Source organism: Gopherus evgoodei, chromosome 1 (assembly GCF_007399415.2).
Source record: "Gopherus evgoodei ecotype Sinaloan lineage chromosome 1, rGopEvg1_v1.p, whole genome shotgun sequence".
NCBI classification, from domain to species: domain Eukaryota; kingdom Metazoa; phylum Chordata; order Testudines; family Testudinidae; genus Gopherus; species Gopherus evgoodei.
In genome coordinates, this window is record NC_044322.1 from 117,638,011 (window position 1) to 117,661,710 (window position 23,700).

The 23,700-nt window shown below is 43.3% G+C and overlaps 2 protein-coding genes across 6 annotated transcripts in view; one reads left to right on the forward strand and one right to left on the reverse strand.

Annotated features, from left to right (window-relative positions):
- Positions 1–13,125, forward strand: part of TBC1D8 (TBC1 domain family member 8) — a 78,495-nt gene extending 65,370 nt beyond the window's left edge. For 3 of the 4 annotated variants that reach the window (XM_030570160.1, XM_030570184.1, XM_030570171.1), the window contains 9 exons: positions 6,098–6,383; positions 6,921–7,050; positions 7,309–7,407; positions 7,720–7,788; positions 8,797–9,037; positions 10,242–10,307; positions 10,999–11,088; positions 11,261–11,361; positions 12,150–13,125. In XM_030570160.1, the coding sequence (XP_030426020.1) occupies positions 6,098–6,383; positions 6,921–7,050; positions 7,309–7,407; positions 7,720–7,788; positions 8,797–9,037; positions 10,242–10,307; positions 10,999–11,088; positions 11,261–11,361; positions 12,150–12,602 (1,535 nt within the window). In that variant the 3' untranslated portion in view covers positions 12,603–13,125. The remainder of the gene's footprint in view (positions 1–6,097; positions 6,384–6,920; positions 7,051–7,308; positions 7,408–7,719; positions 7,789–8,796; positions 9,038–10,241; positions 10,308–10,998; positions 11,089–11,260; positions 11,362–12,149) is intronic. The other variant, XM_030570180.1, reaches the window with a different exon arrangement.
- Positions 13,126–13,882: 757 nt separating this feature from the next.
- Positions 13,883–23,157, reverse strand: RPL31 (ribosomal protein L31). Of its 2 annotated transcripts, none has more exons than XM_030570198.1 (5): positions 23,068–23,157; positions 22,172–22,278; positions 20,720–20,845; positions 14,480–14,592; positions 13,883–13,954 (listed from the first exon to the last, which is right to left on the reverse strand). In XM_030570198.1, exons 2-5 carry the CDS (start codon positions 22,276–22,278, stop codon positions 13,923–13,925), a joined length of 378 nt encoding a protein of 125 aa, XP_030426058.1. In that variant the 5' UTR covers positions 23,068–23,157; the 3' UTR covers positions 13,883–13,922. The 2 variants fall into 2 exon arrangements, with proteins under 2 accessions (XP_030426058.1, XP_030426068.1); XM_030570208.1 differs by lacking the exon at positions 23,068–23,157 and adding an exon at positions 22,948–23,028.
- Between the last annotated feature and the right edge of the window lie 543 nt (positions 23,158–23,700).

A 23,700-nucleotide genomic window follows, 5' to 3' on the forward strand; every position in this document is an offset into this window, starting at 1 on the left:
AAAATTTACTAATGTACATCTTGGCTTTGCAGTCATTTTCTTTTGCCGATGAGGGAGATGCTCCATTTATACCTCAAGTGTTAAACCTTGCATATGTTTAATTAAAAACAGGCTAGCTACTTGCTAATCTTTGTTACTGTAAAGTATTGAGTGTTATTGGGATGTCACCCCCAGCTGTATGGATGTCATATGTAAGGATATGTTGTGGTAGCTATTTCTTATCTGACATGCTTGTGATATCAGGATGCTGGAGGAAGACAGGATTGTGTCTAAAATTACCCTGGAGAAAGAGCTGATCTCCACCCTGTGTTTCTTAGGCTTCAGAGTATACAGCTGTGGGAGATAAAATTCCACCCTTTCTGCATCTTATGCTCTACAGTATGCCTTGCAGGGTGTGTGTACTTCTTCTGCAGTATAGGTACCTTTAAGGCACAGAAGGCCAAACTTTCAGAAATGTGCATTTAAGTTGCTTGTGTGAAAAGGTGTAACTACATGCACAGTGCTTGGCTACAGATGCAATGACCCGTTTTATACACTAATCTTAGACATGCACTATATATATATATTCCATGATTTGCACTTGCTTGTCCTTCCCTAACTGTTTTTAAATGGAAGATATTTGCTTTATGTTGAGTTTTATTCATTTTTCTATCTTTACTGTTAGCCTTAGTATATAGTATCTGCCGTTGTATCCCCTGGTCACTGAATAGGGATAAGTGCAGGCAGTTAGTTTAAGTTAGAGGAGTATTGCTCTAGTGTCAGCTAGTAAAAAAGTTAATGGTGTGGTAGTTGAAACTACCTACACAGTGGCAATGTGTTTCATTCTCAGCTCAGTCAGAACCTGCTCCTCAACTGCGAACATGGCTTTCACTACCATTTTGATGCTGATGACTTGCAGGTCTGCCTCTCAATTCTAGATTTGCCTCCTTCCATCCAAACTCAAATCTCAGCCTGTCTTTCTGATATCTCCTTGTGGTATCTCCATCAACAAAGGGTTTGTCTTCACTGCAGAGTTAACTTGGGCTTTTACTCAGATGTTTTCCCTAACTTGATTCCTGTCCATGCAAAACTCTGTTACCTAAGTGTAGTGATAATTTACATCCAAGCTAGCTGGGCCATCCTGGGCTCTAGGCTAAAACTCCAGTGCCGCTTACACTGAGGCTGATTTCCTGCCCACTTTGTGCTGTGGACGTAGGCTAAACCACTTGAGTGCTTATAGTTCTCCAGTGCCTTCCCACAGCTCTTCCTGTCTGCCCAGAAGGGCAGACAAGTTCTCCCACGATTCACTGGGAAAGAATTATAGCTCATTTTACTGTAGCACTAAGAACGCTGTGACATGTTCTTAGAAGTCCTAGTGTCCCACCCCAGTGAGAGCTGCACCAGTGTGGGTGCAGCTGAGTGGCGGGGTATGGGTTTGCAGAGTGGCTGGTCACACCTGAGCTAGCAGTTTTCTAAAATATATTAGGAATACAAATAATTCTGAAAATGGTATTAGTCCATTACTAGATGGAAATGGTAGAATTATCAGTAATGCAGAAAACACAGAAATGTTCAATCACTATTTTTGTTCTATATTTGGGAGAAAACAGATGACATGGTCCCATCATGTGGTGATAATACTCTTTCCATTTCACTAGTATCTCTGAAGGATGTTAAACAGAAGCTACTAAAGTTAGATATTTTAAACTCAGCAAGTCCAGATAACTTGCATCCAATAGTTTTAAAAGAGCAGGATGAGGAGCTCGCTGGACCATGAATGTTGATTTTCAGAAAGTCTTGGAGCACTGGGGAAGTTCCAGAAGACGAGAAGAAAGCTAGTTTTGTGCCAATTTTTAAGGATGAACTGGGTAATTTTAGGCCTGTCAGCCTGACATCAGTCCTAGGCAAGATAATAGAGTGACTGACACAGGACTCAATTAATAAAGAACTAAAGAAGGGTAATGTAATTAATGCAAATCAACATGGATTTATGAAAAATTGACCCCGTCAAACTAACTTGATATCTTTTTTTATAAGATTATAAGATTGGTTGTTAAAGGTAATAATGTTGATGTAATATACTTAGACTTCTGTAAGGCATTTAATTTGGTAATGCACATTTTGATTAAAAATGAAAATGATATAAAATTAAAATAGCACACATAAAATGGATTAAAAACTGGCTAACTGATAGGTCTCTAAATGTAATTGTAAATAGGGAATCATCATTAAGTGGGGGTTCAACAGGGACTGGCTCTTGGCCCTACTCTATTTAACATCTTTATCAATGACCTGGAAGGAAACATAAAATCATCACTGAAAAGGTTTGCAGATTACACAAAAATTGGGTAGTGGCAAGTAGTGAAGAGACAGGTGGCTGATACAGAGCAATCTGGATCACTTGGTAAACTGGACGCAAGCAAACAATATGCACTTAAATATAGCTAAATGTATACATCTTGGAACAAAGAATGTAGGCCATATTTATAGGGTGGAGACTCTATCCTGGACGTAGTGACTCTGAAAAAGATTTGGGGGTTGTGGTGGGTAATCAACTCCTAATGTGACACTCTGGCCAAAAGAGCTAACACAATTCTGGGATGCATAAAGAGGGGAATCTCAAGCAAGAGTAGAAAAATTATTTTACCTTTGTATTTGGCACTGATGTGACCGCCACAATATTGTGTCCAGTTCAGTGCCCACAATTCAAGAAGGATGTTGATAAATTGGAGACGCTTCACTGAATGATTAAAGGATTTGAAAATGTGCATTGTAACAATAGACTCAAAGAGCTTCATTTATTTAGCTTAACAAAGAGAAGGTTAAGGGGTGACTTGATTACAGTCTATACGTATCTACATGGAGAACAAATATTTAATAATGGGCTTGTCAGTCCAGCAGAGAAAGGTATAACGTGATCCAGTGGCTGCAAATTGAAGCTAGACAAATTCAGACTGGAAATAAGGTGTAAATTTTTAACAGTGAGAGTAATTAACCACTGGAACAATTTGCCAAGGGTCACGAAGGATTCTCCATCACTGACAATTTTAAAATCAAGATTGGATGTTTTTTTCCTAAAAGCTCTGCTCTAGGAATTATTGTGTGAAGTTCTATGGCCTGTAATATACAGGAGGTCAGACTAGATGATCACAGTGGTCCCTTCTGGCTTTGGAATCTATGAAAAATCTGGATGCTCAGACCTAGGTGCCAATAGCCCAAGTTCACTCTGCATTGAAGACGTGCCCTAGCCCTTAACATGACCAAAGGGGAATTCCTGATCTTCCTCTGCCCTCCCTTTCTCCCCCTCAGAAATAGGTCTGACAACAATGTTATTCTTCCTGTTGCTCAATTTTGTAATCTTGGCTTCATCTTTCACTTGGCCCTCTCTTCTGACTGTCATATCCAGGCCTTGTCTAAACGTTATTGCTTCTTCCTGTACAACATTTCCAAGATCTAAACTTTCCACTCTGCCCACGCTGCCAAAATTCTTGTCCAAGCTTTGATCATCTTGCTCCATAAATTCTGTAATCTCTTTCTCTCTGACCTTGACACCCAAAACCTCACACCCGCTCTTTGGCTTGTGACAGTAACACGTCCAGTCAAAATCCAGCTGCTAAAATCATTGCACTGACTGTGCCACACACAGTCCTTAACTCCCTTCTCTAGCTTTCCCTCCCTGACTGCACTTAGAGACACTTCTTGCTCTTACTTTCAGAAATTAGCCCTGCCGTGTGCGCTTGACTTTTTATCTTCATTGTGAGGGCCTCTCCGTCCTCCTCTCCTCCACTTATGGCACCCTTGATTACTTGAGTCTGCTACAAGCTCTTTTCTTCATGCCACCCTTTTCAAGTGGGAAAAGCCTCTGAGCCACAGCCACTTCCTCCTCCAAGTACTTTCTCCAAATTCACCTTTTCTGTGTTGCTTACAGCAAACTATAACCCCAGTAATGGGTAGGCAGGTGGCAAGCTGTGAACACTACTCCAGGTTGATTAAGAATTGTGTGTATCCCATTATTTTTTTGTTACCTTGTCTTCCCAATCTACCACCATGGCCTGTTGGTCTTCTCTACTTGTTATGTCTTGTCTGTGGCTTGCACTTTCTGTTTGTACCGTGCTTTAGCACAGTGAGGACCTGGGTTCAACTCCTGGCTCTGCCACAGCCTTCCTGTATGATATCCTACCTCCTAGAACTGGAAGGGACCTTGAAAGGTCATTGAGTTCAGCCCCCTGCCTTCACTAGCAGGACCAAGTACTGATTTTGCCCCAGATCTCTAGGTGGCCCCCTCAAAGACTGATCTCACAACCCTGGGTTTAGCAGGCCAATGCTCAAACCACTGAGGGATCGTGGCCAAGTCACTTTGCCCCTCTTTGTCTCAGTTTCCCATCTGTAAAATGGGGATAAAAGCACTTCCCTCCTTTATAGGGTGTTGTATGGGTACTTACATTAAAAGTTCTCAGATACTCCTCTTATGAGGGCCATAAAAGTACTTTAAATAGACCTGGTGGGCCACTGCCACAGTTTAAACGTTACTAATAACATTGTCTTTTGTACAATGTACAGCACTTCATGTATGTCTAATATTAAACTTCTGACTTCACAGATCTGCTATCTATCATCCGTGCTGTGTCTCAGGCACAAAATGCCTTCTCTACACTTGTTTGCCAAGCTATCTCTGCCTCCTCATTCAGATCCTTTCTAAAAACCTACTCTGCCTCATTGCCTGAGGAAGTTAGGATAAACACACACAAACTTAATGGAACTGTCAAGTGGAGTCCATGTTTTGCTGAGTAATCGTGATCTTGTTTTCACCCGTTCCCTTCCTCCTCTCTTTTCACTTCTCTTTTTGTCTATTTATGGTCCTCACCTGATGAATAATGTCTGAGGTAGATGGCATGCGCTGCGAGGTGGGGAATTGTCTTTCTTGTTTCTCAAGAGCTCTTAGCACTCAAATTATTATAATCGTCTTGGGATCAGGGTTGGATCTGACCATCTCAAGTGCTAGCATAATTTGCATACTCCCCGTCTCTACTAGGGTGCCTCCTTATGACTTGATGTAGAAAGTGCTTAAAAAACAAAACTGCTGTGTCCAGTGCTTTGGGATTTGGGTATGAAAGCTGAAGCTTTGGGCTTCCTGTCTCAGGTGATGCAGGATGTGCTTGGCATTTGGGCAGTAGGAGTTTTGAGTGATGTATCATGGAGATTTGTATAACTTGATTTTTAAGCCAGGAATTTCATAGCAAACAGAACTTTCTGATAAGGAGAGGAGGATCTGGGCTGGGAGGAGAAACATGGGTTGCATGAAATAACTGCAGACGGAATACAGAAAATGACTGGCAAAGAGAACTCCTTTTTGTATACAGTAAACATCTTTCATCCAAGGCCCTGGTCCCACATATCAATTTGCTACTGTGGATTCTTTACACGTGAAGTCACATTGGCTCCAGTGAAGCTATTCATGGGCACAGGGGTGTGGGCTAGTAGATAAGATTGCAGGATCAGGGTCTGAATGTGCTCCACTTAGAAAGATTGTCTTTAAGGCACCAAGGAAAACTTACGCCTGGGAATGATAGGAAATTACAATTTCTTTTAAACATCCTACTTTTTACCAAATAAATACTTCCTTCAAGAGCAGTTTTTTATTTTCCACTCTAGTGCAGCTGCTCCCCTGCTCATTTTTTTGCAGTTGGGGTGTGTATGGAGTGCTGAACTATGTACACTGGAAGGAAGGGGTTTTTTTGCCTCATTTTTGTTGCATAAATTCCAATTTGAACAGTAAGCAGCTTTTAAAACTGTTCTTGCTAGCACTTAGGTATGAAATCGTCTGTAGCCAAAAGCAGGTGCTGCTATTATCATTGTATAGCACCCGAAAGGGTGCTAGGCACTTAACAGAAAATGATACAGGCCTTGCGCAAAAGAACTTGCTATATAGACGCAACACAGTGGGTGGGGACAAGGTTTATCACTGTAGGATAATACAGTTACTCATTTCAGGTGCATACACATCTTGGTGGTTCAGATTTCATTTTGTTGATTTGGCAGCTGTTGAATTGCGGTTAACTGTAGATCTCAACACATTCTTTAATCTCAGCTAACCCTGTGGTTTCATTGTGACTTACAGGTGCTCAGGTAGACCAGTCAGTCTTCGAAGAGCTTATAAAGGAGCGACTTCCAGAACTGGCTGAACACATGAAAGATCTGTCCACCTTGGCTTCCATTTCCCTTTCATGGTTCCTTACCCTGTTCCTCAGCATCATGCCCCTAGAAAGTGCTGTGAATGTCGTAGACTGCTTCTTCTTCGATGGAATCAAAGCCATTTTCCAGTTGGGCTTGGCTATTCTTGAAGCCAATGCAGCAGAACTATGTAACAGCAAGGATGATGGGCATGCCTTGATGATTCTTAGCAGGTATCCTCCTCTGTCTGAACTTCAAAGTATACAGTACTTTCAAATTGCTCTGCTTTAAAACTAATACAAAGGAATGTGGCTTCTGTATCAGTAGTAACAGAAGAATATAGTATATGCATATGCAGCAGTGTCTAATTCAAGTTCGTCTTGCTGCTATCCCATCAGTGTCTGATCTCAACAAAAGGTTTAGGAAATTTGGCTAATAAAGCTAATTTCCTGGCAATACTGAGAGAAGCAGGGGACTGCGTCAGTGTGTACTATTTACTGCTGCTCTTAGCTTCTTCCCTTGACTGAAGAGCTTCTTGTCCCAGACTTTGTGGAGACAGAAACGTTCTTCCTTGGGGGGTGTCTGCCTTTAATTATTGGCTGGATCACAATTGTAGTGTGAGTAATAGTTGAGGCGTTTTGAAAAGCTTAGTAGCATAAAACCCTGTATATTTCCATTAAGTCTGAGCCAGAAGTCGATGCTTACTTATTACTCTGCTCCCAGCATGCACAGCGAAGTCATCTGTGTTTGTATTGCTTTGTTCCCTTTAGGTTTTTCGATCACATTCAAAATGAGGAAAGCCCTCTGCCTCCAATCGGTAATCACCACGCCTTTTTCAGCGATGATCAGGAGCCCTGTCCAGTGACCGAAATAGCTGACCTAATCCGTGATTCCTATGAGGTAAAATAAAACTTGATATTGCCTGGATTTTCTGTGTTACTTAAATAACCGTGTGAGTTTCCATAGCATAACCCTCTGGTAAATCAGCCCCTCGATAAGGTGCTCAGATACCACAGTGATGGGCATGGTGTAAATACCTAGTTAGGTCGATAAACTAGAGACTAAATATATTGAAACACTTTCATTTTTCTAGGACTAATAATACTACGTACTTTTTACATTTTCAGAAAAGGTAAAAAATCTATTCCTGTATTCTAGAAATTCGGAGACCACTCTGTGGAACAGATAGAGCATATGCGCTATAAACACAGGATTCGTGTTCTACAAAGCCATGAGGATACAACCAAACAAAATGTGGTGAGTAGAATTTTCTAGCACTTAAGGTTTTTTTTTTTGTAACTATTACTACTCTAACTAAGCTTGCATTACATTTAAAAAGGCACCACAGTGTGAGTTAAGGGTGATCCGGCATCTGATGTTTTTCAGTCTCCATGCTTGTGTGTGTGGGCGGGGGGGAGACTGGAAGAAATATGGAACCATAAATGTTTTGATTCTTGGCTGTCCTCTTTCACTGTGTAGAGTACACTGTGGGAGTGCACATTTCTTGACTATGCCATATATATCAGTGCTGGTTTTCACTACTGTGCTTTTCCCTTCTTTCCCTTTAAGCTCAGAGTTGTCATCCCAGATGTTTCAATTCTTCCTGAAGATTTAGAGGAACTATATGACTTGTTTAAGGTTGGTATGTTTGGAAAGTAGAGGGATGAAGACGGAAAGCTCCAGTGTTATATGGGTTTAGTTTGCAAACCTTATACTAGAGGTTCAGTGAAGAACCGCAGAAAGAGGGAGTTACTGTATTATCGGTGATGCTGTCATTTGGGTAAGCTGTTAAACTGCACCTTGCTGTTTTTGTCCCTTCAGGTGGCTGTTCAGCTAGATTATAAAGAGCAAATTTAATGACCATTTAAGACAGTGGGGCTCGGATTGGGTCTCAGGGACCTCATGACACTTCTTAAAAGAGCAAAGAATAACCTCATGACACTTAAAAGAGCAAAAGATGACCTTAGCATGCCCCTGCTAACCTGTAGTACAAAAAAGGACTGTGTAAAATCAGGTTCTATTGTATTCTAGCAAATTCTGTCTGCACACAGGTTTAATAATGCACAGCTCTGCAACCTGTGTTCTCTGCGCTGAGCAGCAAAAAACTTAAGTACCAAAAAAACCCCTTCACTTTCTTAGTCTTAATGTTCCTTAGAGGGCAGTCCTCACCTCTCAGTAAAAAATTAACCTGGAGTCCTTTCCGTTCACTTACAATTTCCTGGGCTTTGACAATTTTATAAATAACTTACTTAATTGCCTTGTTCCTAATTTAATTTCCTGGATTTGAGTTATTCTCTTTGAAACGGTTCTTTTTTTTTAGTAATGATGTGATATTTACCTGACTCTCTTTGTGTATTGTTTACCTTACAGCAATAACTATTAGGTAATAGGGAGAAAATATTATAAAACTCTTACTAGTTTTGAAAATGTTACGTGCTAATTGCCCATTGGAAATCATGAGACAACCTGTCTGATTTGAGACTTGAACAGTGGTTTTGTCTTAGGAATTGTCTTGGTATCATCACACCTACAAAAAGAGGTTAACAGTTCCAGCATACCTTGATATGAATATTTAAGTCTGTACCAACTACTATTCTTAATAATTGATGTAATGTTTTCTTTTCTATGGCTTCTGATTCCTTTTAGAGAGAACATCTAATGAGCTGCTACTGGCAAGGGATGAGACCTGTAATTCTGCGACATGACCCAAGTCGGCCTTATGCTGAGCAGTACAGAATAGACTCTCAGCAGTTCACTAACCTTTATAAACTTGTCTCACCATGGACATGTGGGGAACACACTCAAATTTTAGCTGAAAGAACATTCCGACTTCTGGATGAAAATATGGACCATCTCATCGAATTCAAAGGATTTGCTAGCTGTTTAGGTAGCTACCTTTGTGACAATCCAACTGGCACTTGGGCTGGGCTAGTGGCGGGATGGGATGCAGGGTTGTCTGGCTTCAGTTAGCATGCCAAAGTAAGAAAAGGACATCTTTTTCTTGAGTACAGTTTAACTAATCTCTCTTCTGTCCTGATTTCACTTTGAAGTAATCGGAATAATAAGGCAACCTACGAACCTGATTGAAAAATCATATTAAAATGCTTCAGAGTTCTCAAGCACCAGTTTAATTTTTGCTAGGAAAAACTTTTTGAAGTCGTACCATGTGTAAAATTGTCTAAACAGACTTTTCTATTTGGAGATTACGAAATCCCCTTTTCTCCCATGTTAGTTTTTTCCCCCTCAGTTTGGAGAGCTGCCTAGTATCTTTTGAGATTCATAATCCATTGAGTCTTTATGTAGAGGGCAGAACAGTAGAGAATCTCAGCCCACCTTGGGTCTAGTTTTGGGGGTCTTATTTTTCTCTTACATAGCGACCTACTGCCTACCCCCTCTTTCCCTGTACACAGGCTGTGCTTGGATCACCAAAATTATAACCTGACCTGGAGGGAACTAGGCTCCTTTGCTCGGGTATGCCTGAGATGTAATTAGTGTCTGAATGGCATGAGGCTGTGCACTTCCATATCTTGCCAAAGTTGAAACTGCCTTACCTGTAGTGGGATACCGAATCCAAGATTCAAACATATAACTCCTCACGTAATGTCTAGAACTGATTTTTGATACAGAGCTGAACCACTGTATAACTCTTAACGTGAGCGGATATGAAGGGTTTTAAAACCCCTTCACAATAATGTTTTGAGTGAATTAAGCATTAGTACCTTGTCTGCATTGGTTATTTAAATAAAATAGGGGAGCCCTCACTGCTCTGCTTATCCTACAAGACTGTCATGGAGTTGTATGGGAAGTATTAAGAGGAAAATGGTGGCCCCCAAATGAGGGCATGGTTTTGTTCAGCTGTGGCAATATATAGCCTCTGCTAGGCCACTTTGTATTCTTGCCAATATTTCTAGATTTGATGTGTTTCATGGTTAGTAATAGTAAGCCCTACACACTAGCTAGTCACTTGCTGGTCTTAAATATTTCATTTTAGTACACTGGCTGCATGTACGTATGTTGTACTTAAAGAACTCCTGATTATTTTAAAATGTGGAAGTAAATGTTCTGGTGTACTGTTTATTTTCCTCTTGTAGATGTTATGTATAATGGAGAAATGAATGAAAAGATAAACCTGTTATACAGGCTGCACATCCCTCCTGGTAAGAAATTTGAAAGGAAAAGATCATCCTCCCTTCCTCTCCCAGTCCCCATAAACAGACACTTTAGGAAGCAGAAGTTGCTGAATGAATATACATGGCTGCCCTCAACTGAGAGGATGTGCACTCTACATTTCTAATGGTGCTAGTTAGTTAGTTTTTTAAAATTCCAGTCTAAGCTCTTCTTTGCTTAATTTTGAAACTTTTGGGTGTCTTCCTATAAACAAGGTGGCTTACAGCTGTTCTACTCTGAGATGTCTTGCAGTCGATTCTGGGCCTGTTTCCATACGGGAGGTAGTTGTTCTAAGGGGTTGGTACTCTGTTTTTATTGAAAAGATTTGCTGCATACAGTACTAGTTTGACTTTGCAGAGATACAATCCTAGTCTAACGTGATTAGGTGATTAGAGTTTGAGTGATTAACAAAAAGCTTCACACACTGTATAAAATAATGTGTTACTCTTGGCAACATTTCCTGCTACTCCATTACAATAAGCTGCTTGTTTTAACACAAGCATAAAGTCTGATATAACTAGGCAGTGTTTAAATAACAGTCACCTGCAAAGATCACCTTTAGCATTAATGCTAGTTTTCCTCCTGAGCTCAGAGGATTAAAACGTGATGAAGCTCTTAGTGATCTTTGACATGGCACATTAATAGCTAACTCTCAATGTATTTAATTTTTTTTTTTGGTAGCGCTCACAGAAAATGAGAGACACAGTCAGTCACCACTAAAGAATCCTTTATTGTCTACTTCGAGGCCACTAGTATTTGGAAAAACAAATGGTATGTGCTGTTGAAATCATAAAATTATGTTAGTATAATTATGTACATAATAGAGCTGACCAGCTGTAAGTTCATTATTGGTCAAGTTTTTTCTCCTCTCCAATTTCTGGTTTTTATTTGAATTTGTTGCAATGGACTTAAAACTAATGTTTGTGTTTTTCTCCCACCCAAGGTGATACAATAGATTACCAGAAGCAACTGAAGCAGATGCTTAAAGATTTAGCCAAAGAGAAGGATACTAAAACTGAAAAAGCAATGCCAAAAATGAGCCAGGTATTTATATAGTGAGGATGTAATTTTAAATAAGGCTGAGAAATTATCCTACAAGACTGTAGGACCTTTTAAAAATGTCTGAGCAAAACTGTGTTGCTCTTTCTAATAGCAGGTACCACAAACAAATCTAAAATTACTCTGTGTACTAGATCCAAAATTTGAACTAATTTGGACCAGGTGAAGCTAATCCAAAAGGGCTCTTGACCACCCCACCAGCAACTTCCTTGTAAATTGAAAGCCATGTACCTCCACTGGCTGCAAATACACTAATGTAGTACTGGAAAAGGTAATTTCTCAAATAGCTAGGTCCAAGCCATATCTACGTTTTCCACAGGCCAAAACCAACAAGCAGCTAATGCAGATCCCAGATCACTTGTGTTGTGCTTACAGCACTCTGTTTCTGGGTTGACTGAAGATGTCACCCCATCCCAAGGCTAATCACACACTGCCCATTCCCATTAAATCCTAATCTCCCTCCCCAGACACACACACTCTGGAGGCGCTCTCATTCTCTCACTCAGAAATCCAGTCTCCCTCATATTCAGTGAGGAAAGTATTACTAACTGCCAGAGTACATCCTGGTAACTTTTTTTTGGCACTTTATCAAATGGCTAAAAGTCTTTAAATTTGTAGCAAGAGTTTACAAATGAGGATGCTTCTGCATGGTACTCTAAAATCCCATGTCACCTTATACTTACTGCTCAAACTTTTACAGCTATTGTACTGTATCCGTGATATTATGTGATCAATAATTTGACCTGTTACAATAATTTCCCCTTGCCTATTAGAGGGAATTCATCCAGTTCTGCAAAACCTTGTACAGCATGTTTCACGAAGATCCAGAGGAAAACTCTTTATATCAAGCCATTGCCACTGTGACCACTTTACTACTTCAGATTGGAGAAGTGGGTCAAAGAAGTAGCAGTTTGGGGAGTGGATCAGATGAATTTACTGAGGATGTACAGTCTGAGGCCTCAGACCAGGATACTGTTTTTACTGACACTGTGAAGACTACTCATAAAGAGACTCAATCTTTACCTGTGACTGAAGGGAACTGGATTATCTCCTTCGAACAAATTTTAGCATCACTTTTGACTGAACAGTCACTAGTAAATTTCTTTGAAAAGCCTTTAGAACTGAAACCAAAACTGGAGAATGCAAAGCAAAATCAATACTGTCTCAAAACAAATGGAATGAGTGACCAGTCACTAGCTGAACACATGAAACTAAATACACAGTAGCAAAGTTGCCTGAAACTGACTGCACTGAAGTTACACCAAAGCACCCTGTTGCAAAGGCTGGCGGCTTTCGGTTAGCAGTGGACTGTTTTGTTTGCTCCTCAGTTTGAGCGCGTTAAAAGCTAAAGGGGTGTGTAGTTTGTGCTATTGATTTATTAAATATGTTCTTGTTTTGAATGTAAAAGGAAACATCTGTCTGCACTGTGAAGACACTGCAGACCCATTACATATTGGGAGAGCAGAAGCTGGCTCCAGTAGTTTTGTTAGAGATTTTTTTTTTAATTGGGGCAAAACCCTCCTCAGCTACTGTCTGCAGTTTGTTTATGTGGTGGTTTGGGGTGAGTTTGTTTTTTTTTTTTTGGCACTAATCCTGAAGACTTGTTTCAATGCTGGTAATTGAAACTATTTTAATATTTTTGATTGTATTCAGAGCTGTATGTCTTGCTAATGTTAATGTACATGGACTGCTTCTGATGTTCTGTGAAAACATGCACTTTTCAATTAAACCTTTTTGTACTGGACTTTACCCTAAGTAGGGGGACTGTATCAACTCTTCAACTAAGGAATACTCAGGAGGTAAGCGCAGGACACTCAGTCTAACCCTCCTACGTAAAGAGTACTTTTAAAAGTGGGGGCGGGTTTGTAGACCACGCTGCACAAGTTACACTTCATGTTTTTCTAAAAGCACCAGTGAAGATAAGAGACCTAATTTTTTTTTAAAGTACCCTTAGCCGCCCCCCCCCCAAATAACTTTATGTACACTATTTTTACAACCATACAAATGGCCAGAGTATTGAACCTGAGGTCCATGTAATTGAGTCTCTTGCCTCTGATGCACAAGAACCAGATGTTTTAGAGGATACAGAGGCTTATATGAGAATCTCCTCCACACTGCACTAGTGATCAGGGGTTAAGCCATGAAGCACAAAATTTGTCTTAACTATGGATATCCCTAAAATAGCAGGATTCAAAAAAGGATGGGGTTAAGTTCTTGGTCTCAACAACTTCCTACAGCAGTTTAATTACAGGTTGAGTGAAAAGTCTTTTTCCTTCTACTTTCATTGGCTGTCCCTGTTCTTGTTTTGAGATGGGTACAACAAGCTGCTGCTTTACCTTTTCTAATGTAAACAATATAAACACCTTTATAGCAGAAGGATGAGAAAAGTAACACCCCAATAAAGCAAGCAGAAATTTCAGATGCCTAACCACCAAATGCTGATTTGGATATGCTGTAATTCTTTGAGCATTAAAAGACACTGCTCAGTAAGATACCTTAGTCAGAATAAGTGTCACTTTTATAACTTTATTGTATTGAAAAGCAGTTTAGTTTTCATCCACATTGACTGTCTGTAGACCTGTAAAAAAAAAAAAAAAAAAAAAAAAAATCAGTGAGCAGGATAGTCTACTCTAAATCTTAGATGCACCTAAGGAGATTTTCTCAGAGCCATAATAAGCAGTTAACCACAAGATTAAGAATGCTGATACCTACTAAGCTAACTAATAGATATGAGCATTTTTAAAGCAGCAAATAGACTGCCAACCTGAAGGTACAACTTAACTCACATTTAAAAAAAAATCAAATCTACTAGTGCCACAACATTTAAGACTAAAGTCACAGAATTACTCAGTTTCAACATTAGACTTCTATCTGTGTGGGTGTGAGAGCAGCAGAGGTAACTGCTGGGCAAGAGAAGCCCCCCTCTTCTTCCTCTGCAGCAGAAATTTAAGAGTCAAGTTTTTTGACAAGAACTAATCTAGCAACATACTAGAACATCCACAGATACCCAAAGAGTCTCCCGTGCAGCAGATGCTTAGGAGGCTTGTCTTTGCCAACCGCCTTGCTCAGAAAACATGGGATGGAGAAAAGTATGTACACTTACTTTTGAAAGTGGTGACAGGTACATAGGTAACCAGCGTGTATAGCTTGTTGGGTGAATCTTCATCCTCATTGCGTTTTCTGGATAAACGTACACGGATGCGGTAGGGAACATTCCTATAATGAAAACGTGCATAAGTTTATGTAGTTTCATTTTCAATACATTTTACATGAATGTCATTTCTGTCTGTCAAATTTAAGACAGACAATTTTAGTTTCAGTGATATGTAGGTAGCAGATCACCCTTAAACAAAGTGAGTTTGGTATGTAAAATGAGTTCCTGGCTGTTTCAGCCAAGAAAATACAGTAATTCCTCACTTACACTGCTGATCAATTAGGGAACATGCTCCCTTCTAATGTCCTTTGGCAGCCACTTGCTTTGTCCACTGCTTGCAGGAAGAGCAGCCCATTGCAGATAGCTGGTGGGGGCTTGGAACCAGGGTGGACCAGCAGCCCCTCATCAGCTTTCCGATCCCCTAAGCTCCCTGTGCAGCAGCTGTCCCTTCACCTGCTGCCATTTGCTGTGCCTCAAGACTCCTGCTTGCTGTGCAGGGGGAAAAAATGGGGGCGGGGGGGCTAATGTCAGGGTGTCCCCCTTCCCCTGCTTAACCCATCTTCCATAGAGCTGGGGGGACACACCAGGGCTCAGGAAGGAGGGAGCTTGCAGTAGCTGGTCTCAGCAAGCTGATCTAATTAACAAGACAGTGTACTTTAACCGGAAATGCGCATCTCTCTCACACATACCCCCTCCCTCCATTCCTGCTGCCTTGTAGAGAGAGAGAGAGAGTTAAACCTTGCGGACTCAGCCAAGTGCTAGTTCATCATGTAGCAGTAAGGAAAATATCCCACCCTGTGTGTATATTAAGTTTTAAACTAACAATTTAATACTATACATAGTGATGATGATTGTGAAGCTTGGCTGAGGTGGAGGAGTCAGAGGGTGGGATATTTTCCTTACTGCTACATGATGAACTAGCACTTGGCTGAGTCCGCAAGGTTTAGACAAAAGACTATCTATCTATATATAGTCTTTTGTCTGGTGAAAAAAGAACCTAACTTTCCCAATTTACATTAATTCTTATGGGGAAATTGGATTCACTTAACATTGTTTCACTTAAAGTCAATTTTTTCAGGAAGGTAACTACAACATTAAGTCAAGAGTTACTGTAACTATAAGAAGTAGCCTTACAGCCCGTACCGATCTGGGGTGTTTACACTGTCACTGCCAATTCTGTCCCTGACTGCAGATAAGAGCATTTTTCATAAGCTTCTTAAAGTGAGGAGCTAGGGAGGGCTCTCCCAAGAAGCAACAGCACGACTATAAAAATGGGAGACATTTGGAAATATGGACAGATCAGTCTGCTTTGAGGAACAAGTACCATTACTGGTATGCTAGCTAAATATCTGTGCAAGTGTTTCCCACATGACTAACAGTAATACAGGGCAGACAATTAGATGTTAATACATTCTGGACCTGTCATGCTACCCATCAGTACCCGGCCCGGGGAAGCTAATAATCCAACCAGCAGACCAAATTTGGTGATGAATCCTGGTCACATGCCACCTGAGGCATGTTGTGCATATGCTAAGAAAAAGATGCTTGCAGTCTCATCCTGGACAGAGCATAATCATTGTTTTCTAACTGCCTGAGAATCAACAGCTAAACTTGTGTGTTTGAGGGGTTGCAAGATTTATCCAGATACTTATTGTCATCATCTGATGGTAGCAGAACATGTTTTTTTTTAAAAAGGGGGTATCTGAACATGCCACATGTAACAAAAGGATAAAACAGTTGAAGCCTAAGTGGCCTGTGAGACATTAACTGTATTTAGTCCTTCAAAGCTAGTCCCAGCCTAGTATCCCTGTATATCTTATGTTTGTCATTTTTAGTATGTAACCATTGAGGAAGGGAGGCAGAAAATGATCTGAGTAGAACCTACATCGCTATTTCCCAACGTATATAGAATTCAAGATTTTGAAACACCCCTGCCACGAGAATCTGATTCTGCAGAGGAATAAGGGTAGAGTGGTAAGGAAGAGATGCGAGTCTACAAACAGGCTGATGTGTTAAGTCAGGGGTGGGCAAACTTTTTGGCCTGAGGGGCAGATCAGGTTTCCAAAATTGTATGACAGGCCGGTTAAGGGAGCCAAGTGTAGCTTGGCCCCTGCCCCCTATCCAACCCCCCTGCTTTTCACCCCCTGGAACTCCTGCCCCATCCACCCCTCCCTGTCCCTGACCACCCCATCCAACCACCCCTTCTTCCTGACTGCCCCCCGGTTCCCCACCCCGACCACCATCCCAAATTCCCCGACCCTCTATCCAACCCCCACTCCCTGCCCCCTTACTGTGCTGCCTGGAGCACAGCTGTGACACCTACAGCACCAGGACAGGCCAGTGCTCTGCCCAGCAAGAGCTCACAGCCCGCCGCCCAGAGCATTGCACCAGCAGTGCAGTAAGCTGGGGCTATGGGGGAGGGGCCAGGGGCTAGCCTCCTGGGCCAGGAACTCAGGGGCAGGGCAGGAGGGTCCGATGGGCTGGATGTGGCCCATGGGCTGTAGTTTGCCCACCTCTCTGTTAAGCACTGCCCTCTGCCCCTCTTTTCTACCAGTTTGCTCCCCAAGGCTGCAGCGAAGACTCTTAGGCCAGGTCTACGCTTGGCGCTGCAGCGACATGTATGGTGAAGACACACTATGCGGCTGGGGGAGAGCTCTCCCACTGGCACAAAAAACCCACCCCTGGGAGCAGCATTAGTGAAGCTGGCAAGAGAAGCTTTCCTGTCCACATGGCGCTATACACACCTGCATAGGGAGTGGAATATTCACACCCCTGAAGAACACAAGTTTTGCTGATACAGGCGTCAGTGTGAGACCCACATTCAGGAAAGAGTTTACACATCCTACTCAGCTGCTGCCCAACCTTACTGGTTTTGATGTAAAAAGTTCCCTACCCTAGGTGCCAAGTTTCTGCCTCTCGGTATGCACACAATGCTCAGGCAGGCATCCAAGTGCCTGTCTTGACACCTACACCCCAGCATGATTCTCAAACCAGAAGAAAATAGGTAGGTCTTGCCTGCAGGGTCTTATTTAGTAGGTGTGCTCAGAGCACACCTAATTCCACACAAAATGAGGAGGTGGGGAGGAGGCCTTCCTTATAACCTTGAGCCCAGTGACAAGGGTACTGAACTGGGGTGTGGGAGACCCCAGTTCAACTCCCTCCAAACCCTGATGAGCAGAGGATTCCCGAGTAGAGTTTTCCACCTCTTAAACAAGTGCTCTACCACTGAGCATAGGGAATAAAAAACTAATTAAAAACAAGTTTATTTTAAAAAATCTGTCTAAAATTAAATTGATAACCTATATTAAGGCCTAAACTACTTAATCGTTTAAATACTAAAAATAATATTAAATGGTACATATTTGCTACCAAGTTAAAAAAAAAATAAAATCAAACCACCGAACTAAGTACCTGGAACCAGATTTTGCATCTACTGCTGTCAAAAAGCAAGGTTAGCCCTTCAGAGAGTATTTTCTTCATCTGTTTATTGAACTAGTTCAGCTCAAAGACTAGTTCATTGAAAATTAAGTAACTGATTGGGAGCTGAAAAAGCAGGAAAGCTTGTTTTCCTCTTCCAGTCTAGTAATAAAAACTGGGTATGAGAGAGTGACCAGGAATAATCAGTTCAATTAACTAACTACAGAGAATTCCTTTGTTTAATAAATAGGCCAGTCTTTGTTTTGCTAAACTCTTTTCTTACATATGCACCATATTTAATGTAATTTTATAAACAATTAAAATGCTGTTTTTTGCATTTAACTGAATTTTAATTTCAATCCAAAGAGCTTGACAAATCACAAGGAAAAAATAATTGCGTAAATAAATACATTATTAATCATTTTCTAACATAATCAAGTAAAATTAAGAATTTGAATACATGTAAATTAAGATATACAGTAGAACATCAGAGTTACAAACTGCCCAGTTGACCACACACCTCATTTAGAATCAGAAGTATGCAATCAGGCAGCAAAGACTACATATAATACTGTACTGTATTTTTTTTTTTAACTACTAAAAATAAAGGGAAAGTTCAAAAAAGATTTGACAAGTAACGAAACTGTTTGTTTCATTTAAATTAAGATGGTTAAAAGCAGCATTTTTATTCTGCACAGTAAAGATTCAAAGCTGTATTAAGCCAACGTTCAGTTGTAAATTTTTTGAAAGAACAACGATAAGGTTTTTGTTTAGAGTTATGAACAACCTGAAGTGTTGTAATTCTGAGGTTCTACTGTATAACTGTTTAAATACATGGGTACAGACATAGTAGTTCCTCCCAGTTAAGCAAAATGCAGCACTAAATTTAGTGTAAAGACTATATATAGTTGCAATTCAACATATTTTAACGGTTACCAACCAATGAGAATCACCTTTTCTTTAGGAAAAGAACTAAAGAGTACAAATACACCTCTAGCCCGATACAATGCAGTCCTCAGGAGACACAAAATCTCACTGTGTTTTATCAGACTTGCTCCACCCCCCCTGCAGTGTCCTTGTTCCCTGACCAACCCCTCCAGAGACCCCCCTCCCTAATCACCCCCAGGACCTCACCACCTACCCAACCCTCCTGTCCCCTGACTGCTCCAACATCCTATCCACTGCCCCCTCCCCCAACAAGAGGCACTCATCGCGGCAGGAAGCAAAGCAACGTGGCCCCAGTCCGCTCCACTCCGCCACCACCTAGCCACGGCGAGGTTAGGGAAAGGATGCCCCCCACACTCACGTGCAGCAGGAAGTGGAGCGACACGGCCCTAGCCGTGTCGCTAGGGAAAGGTCCTGCACTCCCCTCCCCGGCGGGAAGTTGAGCGCCACAGCTGGGAGCTGGCAGAGTGGAGCTGGCTGGGGCTGGGCTGCTCCACTTCCCGCCGCCGGTGAGTATGGGGAGGTTGGGGAAAGGATGCCCTCCGCACTCACCAGCGGCGGGAAGCGGAGTGACACGGCCCCAGCCCGCTCCACTCTACCAGCTCCCAGCCACGGCGCTCCACTTCTCGCCGGGCAGGTGAGTGCGGGGAGGTTGGGGAAAGGACGCCCCCCATACTCACCGGTGGCGGGAACCAGAGCGCAGTGACTGGAAGCTGGCGGAGTGGAACAGGCTGGGGCCAGGCTGCTTTGCTTCCACCACTGCTGGTGAGGGCTGAGGTGGATCCCTTTCCCCAAACCCCCTCCCCTGAGTGACACGGCTGGGGCCAGGGCGAGGAAAGCAGAGCGGGCTGCTCCTGGCCCCCTGCTAATCCCCCAGGCCACTCTGGGACTGCGGGGGCCCCAAAAGTTCCCTCCCACAGCTCCTGCCTCCCAGACACGGGGGAGGGGGGAGAGCCCCTGACTGCCCCCGAGACCTTCTGCCCCTTATCGAACCCCTCGGCCCTGACCTGGTCTGGCACCCTTAATTCGCTGCTCAGAGCAGTGTGTCAGAACTTTACCATGTTATATGCGAACACGCGTTATATTGGGTTGCATTATATCAGGGTACAGGTGTACAAAACACTTATCGATTATTTAAATCAATCCACCCTGCTAGAGTCATTTGGCTCTACTTAATTACAAAATAGAATGACTTCAAGAGTGATTGAGGGAGCCCTACATTAGAATATCATACAGTCCACTGGTTAGGGCACTCACTTGAGAAGTGGGGAACCCATGTTCAAATCCTCTCTCAGCAGAAAGAAGCGAAACTGAACTGGTGTTTCCCAAACCTGGGTATCTAGCCACCTGGCCAAAGATTATAAAGGAGGCCTAATTCCCCCCCCACCTTGCATGAAGAGGGAGTTCTCAGCCGTATTTCGCAAACAGAGACAGGAACCTCCGCTGCAGCCCAGACCTAGCCAGGAGAAGGGCAGGGCTTTCAACACAGCCCTCTAGTTGGCATCTCTTTGTTGGCTAGTTTAGGTGGCTCCCGCCTAGAGTATTGGCTTGTGTGGATCCCATTCTCAGGTGCCTCTTTTTCTTCCCATTCATTGTCTAGGTGCCTAACCCAAGGTTTGAGGCTTCCAGTAATTTTCTAAGAAGCTAAACCCCTTTGTGGATTTGGGCCCTAAGCCCAAGATCTCATGCAACCCCTTATAATACCAGAAAGGAAACATCTGGAAGCAAAAGGCAAATATTGGTGAACAGAAGAGATACTCAGAGATTCTCCCACGTGTTTGTGAAATTCTTCCTCCCTTATCCATGATTAAAGCCCCTGGGACATACCTTATCCCTTTGGCCCAGACTGCTTTGTTCAATCTGGTGTCAATGCGTACATCAGGAGTACCCATCTCCTTCATTGCAAATTTACGGATCTCCTTGAGAGCACGGGGGGCACGTTTCTTGAATCCCCTGAGAAGAGAAAACGGTTATTTAGCTAATCTTTAATAAATATCCCTAGCACTGGAAACTTGCCATGGATCTAGCCAGACTGTCATTCCATAAGCCAAAAAGTTTTGTTGGACTATGCTAACCTTATTGTTGTTGCAACAACTGCATCTTGTCTCAAAAATCAGTAAGTTATTTCTAAATAGATACAGATACGTAATAAGCAACGAAGAGTCCTGTGGCACCTTACAGACTAACATGTTATTGGAGCATAAGCTTTCGTGGGTGAATACCCACTTCGTCAGACCCAAGTGGGTATTCGCCCATGAAAGCTTATGCTTCAATACATCTGTTAGTCTATAAGGTGCCACAGGATTCTTTGTTGCTTTTTACAGATCCAGACTAACATGGCTACCCCTCTGGATGTGTAATAATTTACATACAATTTAAATAAAATTTCACTACAACAAGCCCGTTGTACTAACTGGCTCCAAGGGCTTATTTCAAGTTGCCCCTTGGATGAGATTTTTAAACTAAGGTAGCACAGCACCTATCAAAGCACTATTTGTATATTGCTGACAGATTAACATCTAATGCTAGGAGTCAGTGGGGAAAGAGAGGTTAGGAGAAAGATGGCAGGAAGACTAAACAAGAGGGAGACACAAACAGTATTTCAGACCAAGTACCTCCTGGTAGTGAGAGAAAAAAAAAAGCAGCCTCAAAAAAAGTAAATAAAATGAAACAGATTTATAGAATCAGAAAGTGGAAAGAACAAAAGTAACTGACTGAATCACCAGAGGAAAAAACCCAGTGTATGTCCCCCTTCCAACTTCTGTATAAAAGTAATGACATTTATCAATTATCTTCCACTTAGTAGAAAAACTTCTCTCATCTATATGATACTTTCCTATTATGGGCTCCTTAAAATTTATAAAACTAAACTCAAGTTAAAAACTCTCTCTCCCACTGGAATCTAACTCTACATCCACAGGCAGCTCCCAAGTGAAATGACAAAGCTCCTGTACAAGTCTTCACTCTCTATAAACTCAATAGCAGTGTGCTAAACCTAGGAAAAATCATGTAAAGTGAGAAAAACGTCCTGAGAACTGCATTTGCCAGAAACCATAATCAGGCCTTGATGCTGCAATTGGATCTGCACAGGTCTACATGCAGGTGCAGAACTGAGACCTAATACATCCCATCACACTGAAAACAGCATCTTTGATGACAATCATCCACTGCCAACAGGTAGAAAGCTTACTGGAACCATTTCCAAACACCAGCTACCTTAAGCAGGTAAAGTAAGGTCAATTTTACTGGGACAAACAAGACATGAAAAAAGTCACTCACACGCCATGGATCCGTTTGTGAATGTTGATGGTATATTCCCTAGTTACCACCTCATTGATAGCAGATCTCCCCTTCTTCTTTTCTCCACCTTTCTTTGCTGGAGCCATCTGTGCAACATTGAAAATCACGGACATGTCTAACTCGGTGTGGGCCTTTCCATCAAGTCATCTCTAACCCTTTCCCCCTCACACATTAGGGTTTCTACAGTCACAAATCTAGTTCAGCTTAATCCACCTTTTACAGAGCACTAGCCTTGCAGGTTTCAGAACGTGCAACTTCAGTGTTACAACTCCATCATTTCCCCCTCGCCCAGCCCTACAGCAAGGTGCTGCACCACGCCTCAGTCTGCTTACCCCTTCCCCCATGCTCACATGACACCCCAAAAGCACAGAACCAGGTTTTTACACTTGGCTCCAGCTTTCAGGGCACTCGGGAAAACCCCCTGGCCCTGCCCTCAAAACCTGGGGCAAACCCTAGAGATGCCTCCTGCTGCTAAACAAGCACCCGCACCTCTCCCATACGCCCTATGCAAGGCCTGGGTCCAGCCCCGTGCGGGCCCCTGTGCCCACAGCCCCTCTCCTCCCCTCCCCCCCGGCCCAGCCCCCTGTGCCCACAGCCCCTCTCCTCCTCTCCCCCCCCCCCGCCCAGCCCCCTGTGCCCACAGCCCCCTCCTTCCCTCTCCCCCCCGCCCCTCTCCTCCCCCCCAGCCACTTTCCTCCCCTCCCCCCGCAGCCCGGGCCCCTGTGCCCATCCCCCCCGCCCCCGGCCGGCAATACCCGGTGCCCCGGGCGCGGGGTCCCCTGGCCCCTCGGGCCGGGCGGGGCTCGGGACCCGGCGGGACCCGATGAGGCGGATGGCGGCGGATGGGCGGCCGGGCCCCGCAACGAGCCACTCACCCTGCCCGGGGACAGATTGGAGAGGAAGGCGCGGGGGATTGTGGGACGAACCAAACCGGAGGGGGGGAGCGAGGAGCACTTCCGGGTTGGGGGAAGGCGGGACTGCGCCTGCGCGGCCCGGAGAGGCCGGGAGCGCTGGTTGCAGGCGGTGGGGGCGCGGGATCGGGCCCTGCCTGCGGGAGTTGCTGGGCGACCCGGTAACCCTACAACAACAATCCCGCCGCGAGCGCCCCGTGCACCCGGGGCGGGCTTAAAGCGCGGGGGGTTGATGGGCGCTTGGTCCGTGTCCCTGGGGCCGCGCCTGTGCGGGAGACGGGGGCGCGAGTCCGAGCCTTTCCCTCTAACCGCGGGAGCGGATCGTCTCCTGCCGCCCGCTGGGTGCAGCGTCTGGGGCTTCGAACAGGTCACCGTGAGACTTCCAAAAGCAGCAAAAAGTGGGAGCTGATGGAACTCAGAGTCTAGCAATGCAGTATCCTAACCCTGCAACCTTACAATAACCCAGGGTCCTAACCCTGCAACCTTACAATAACCCAGGGTCCTAACCCTGCAACCTTACAATAACCCAGTGCAATAACCCAGCAACCCTACAGTAACCCAGGGTCCTAACCCTGCAACCGTACAGGTACCCAGGGT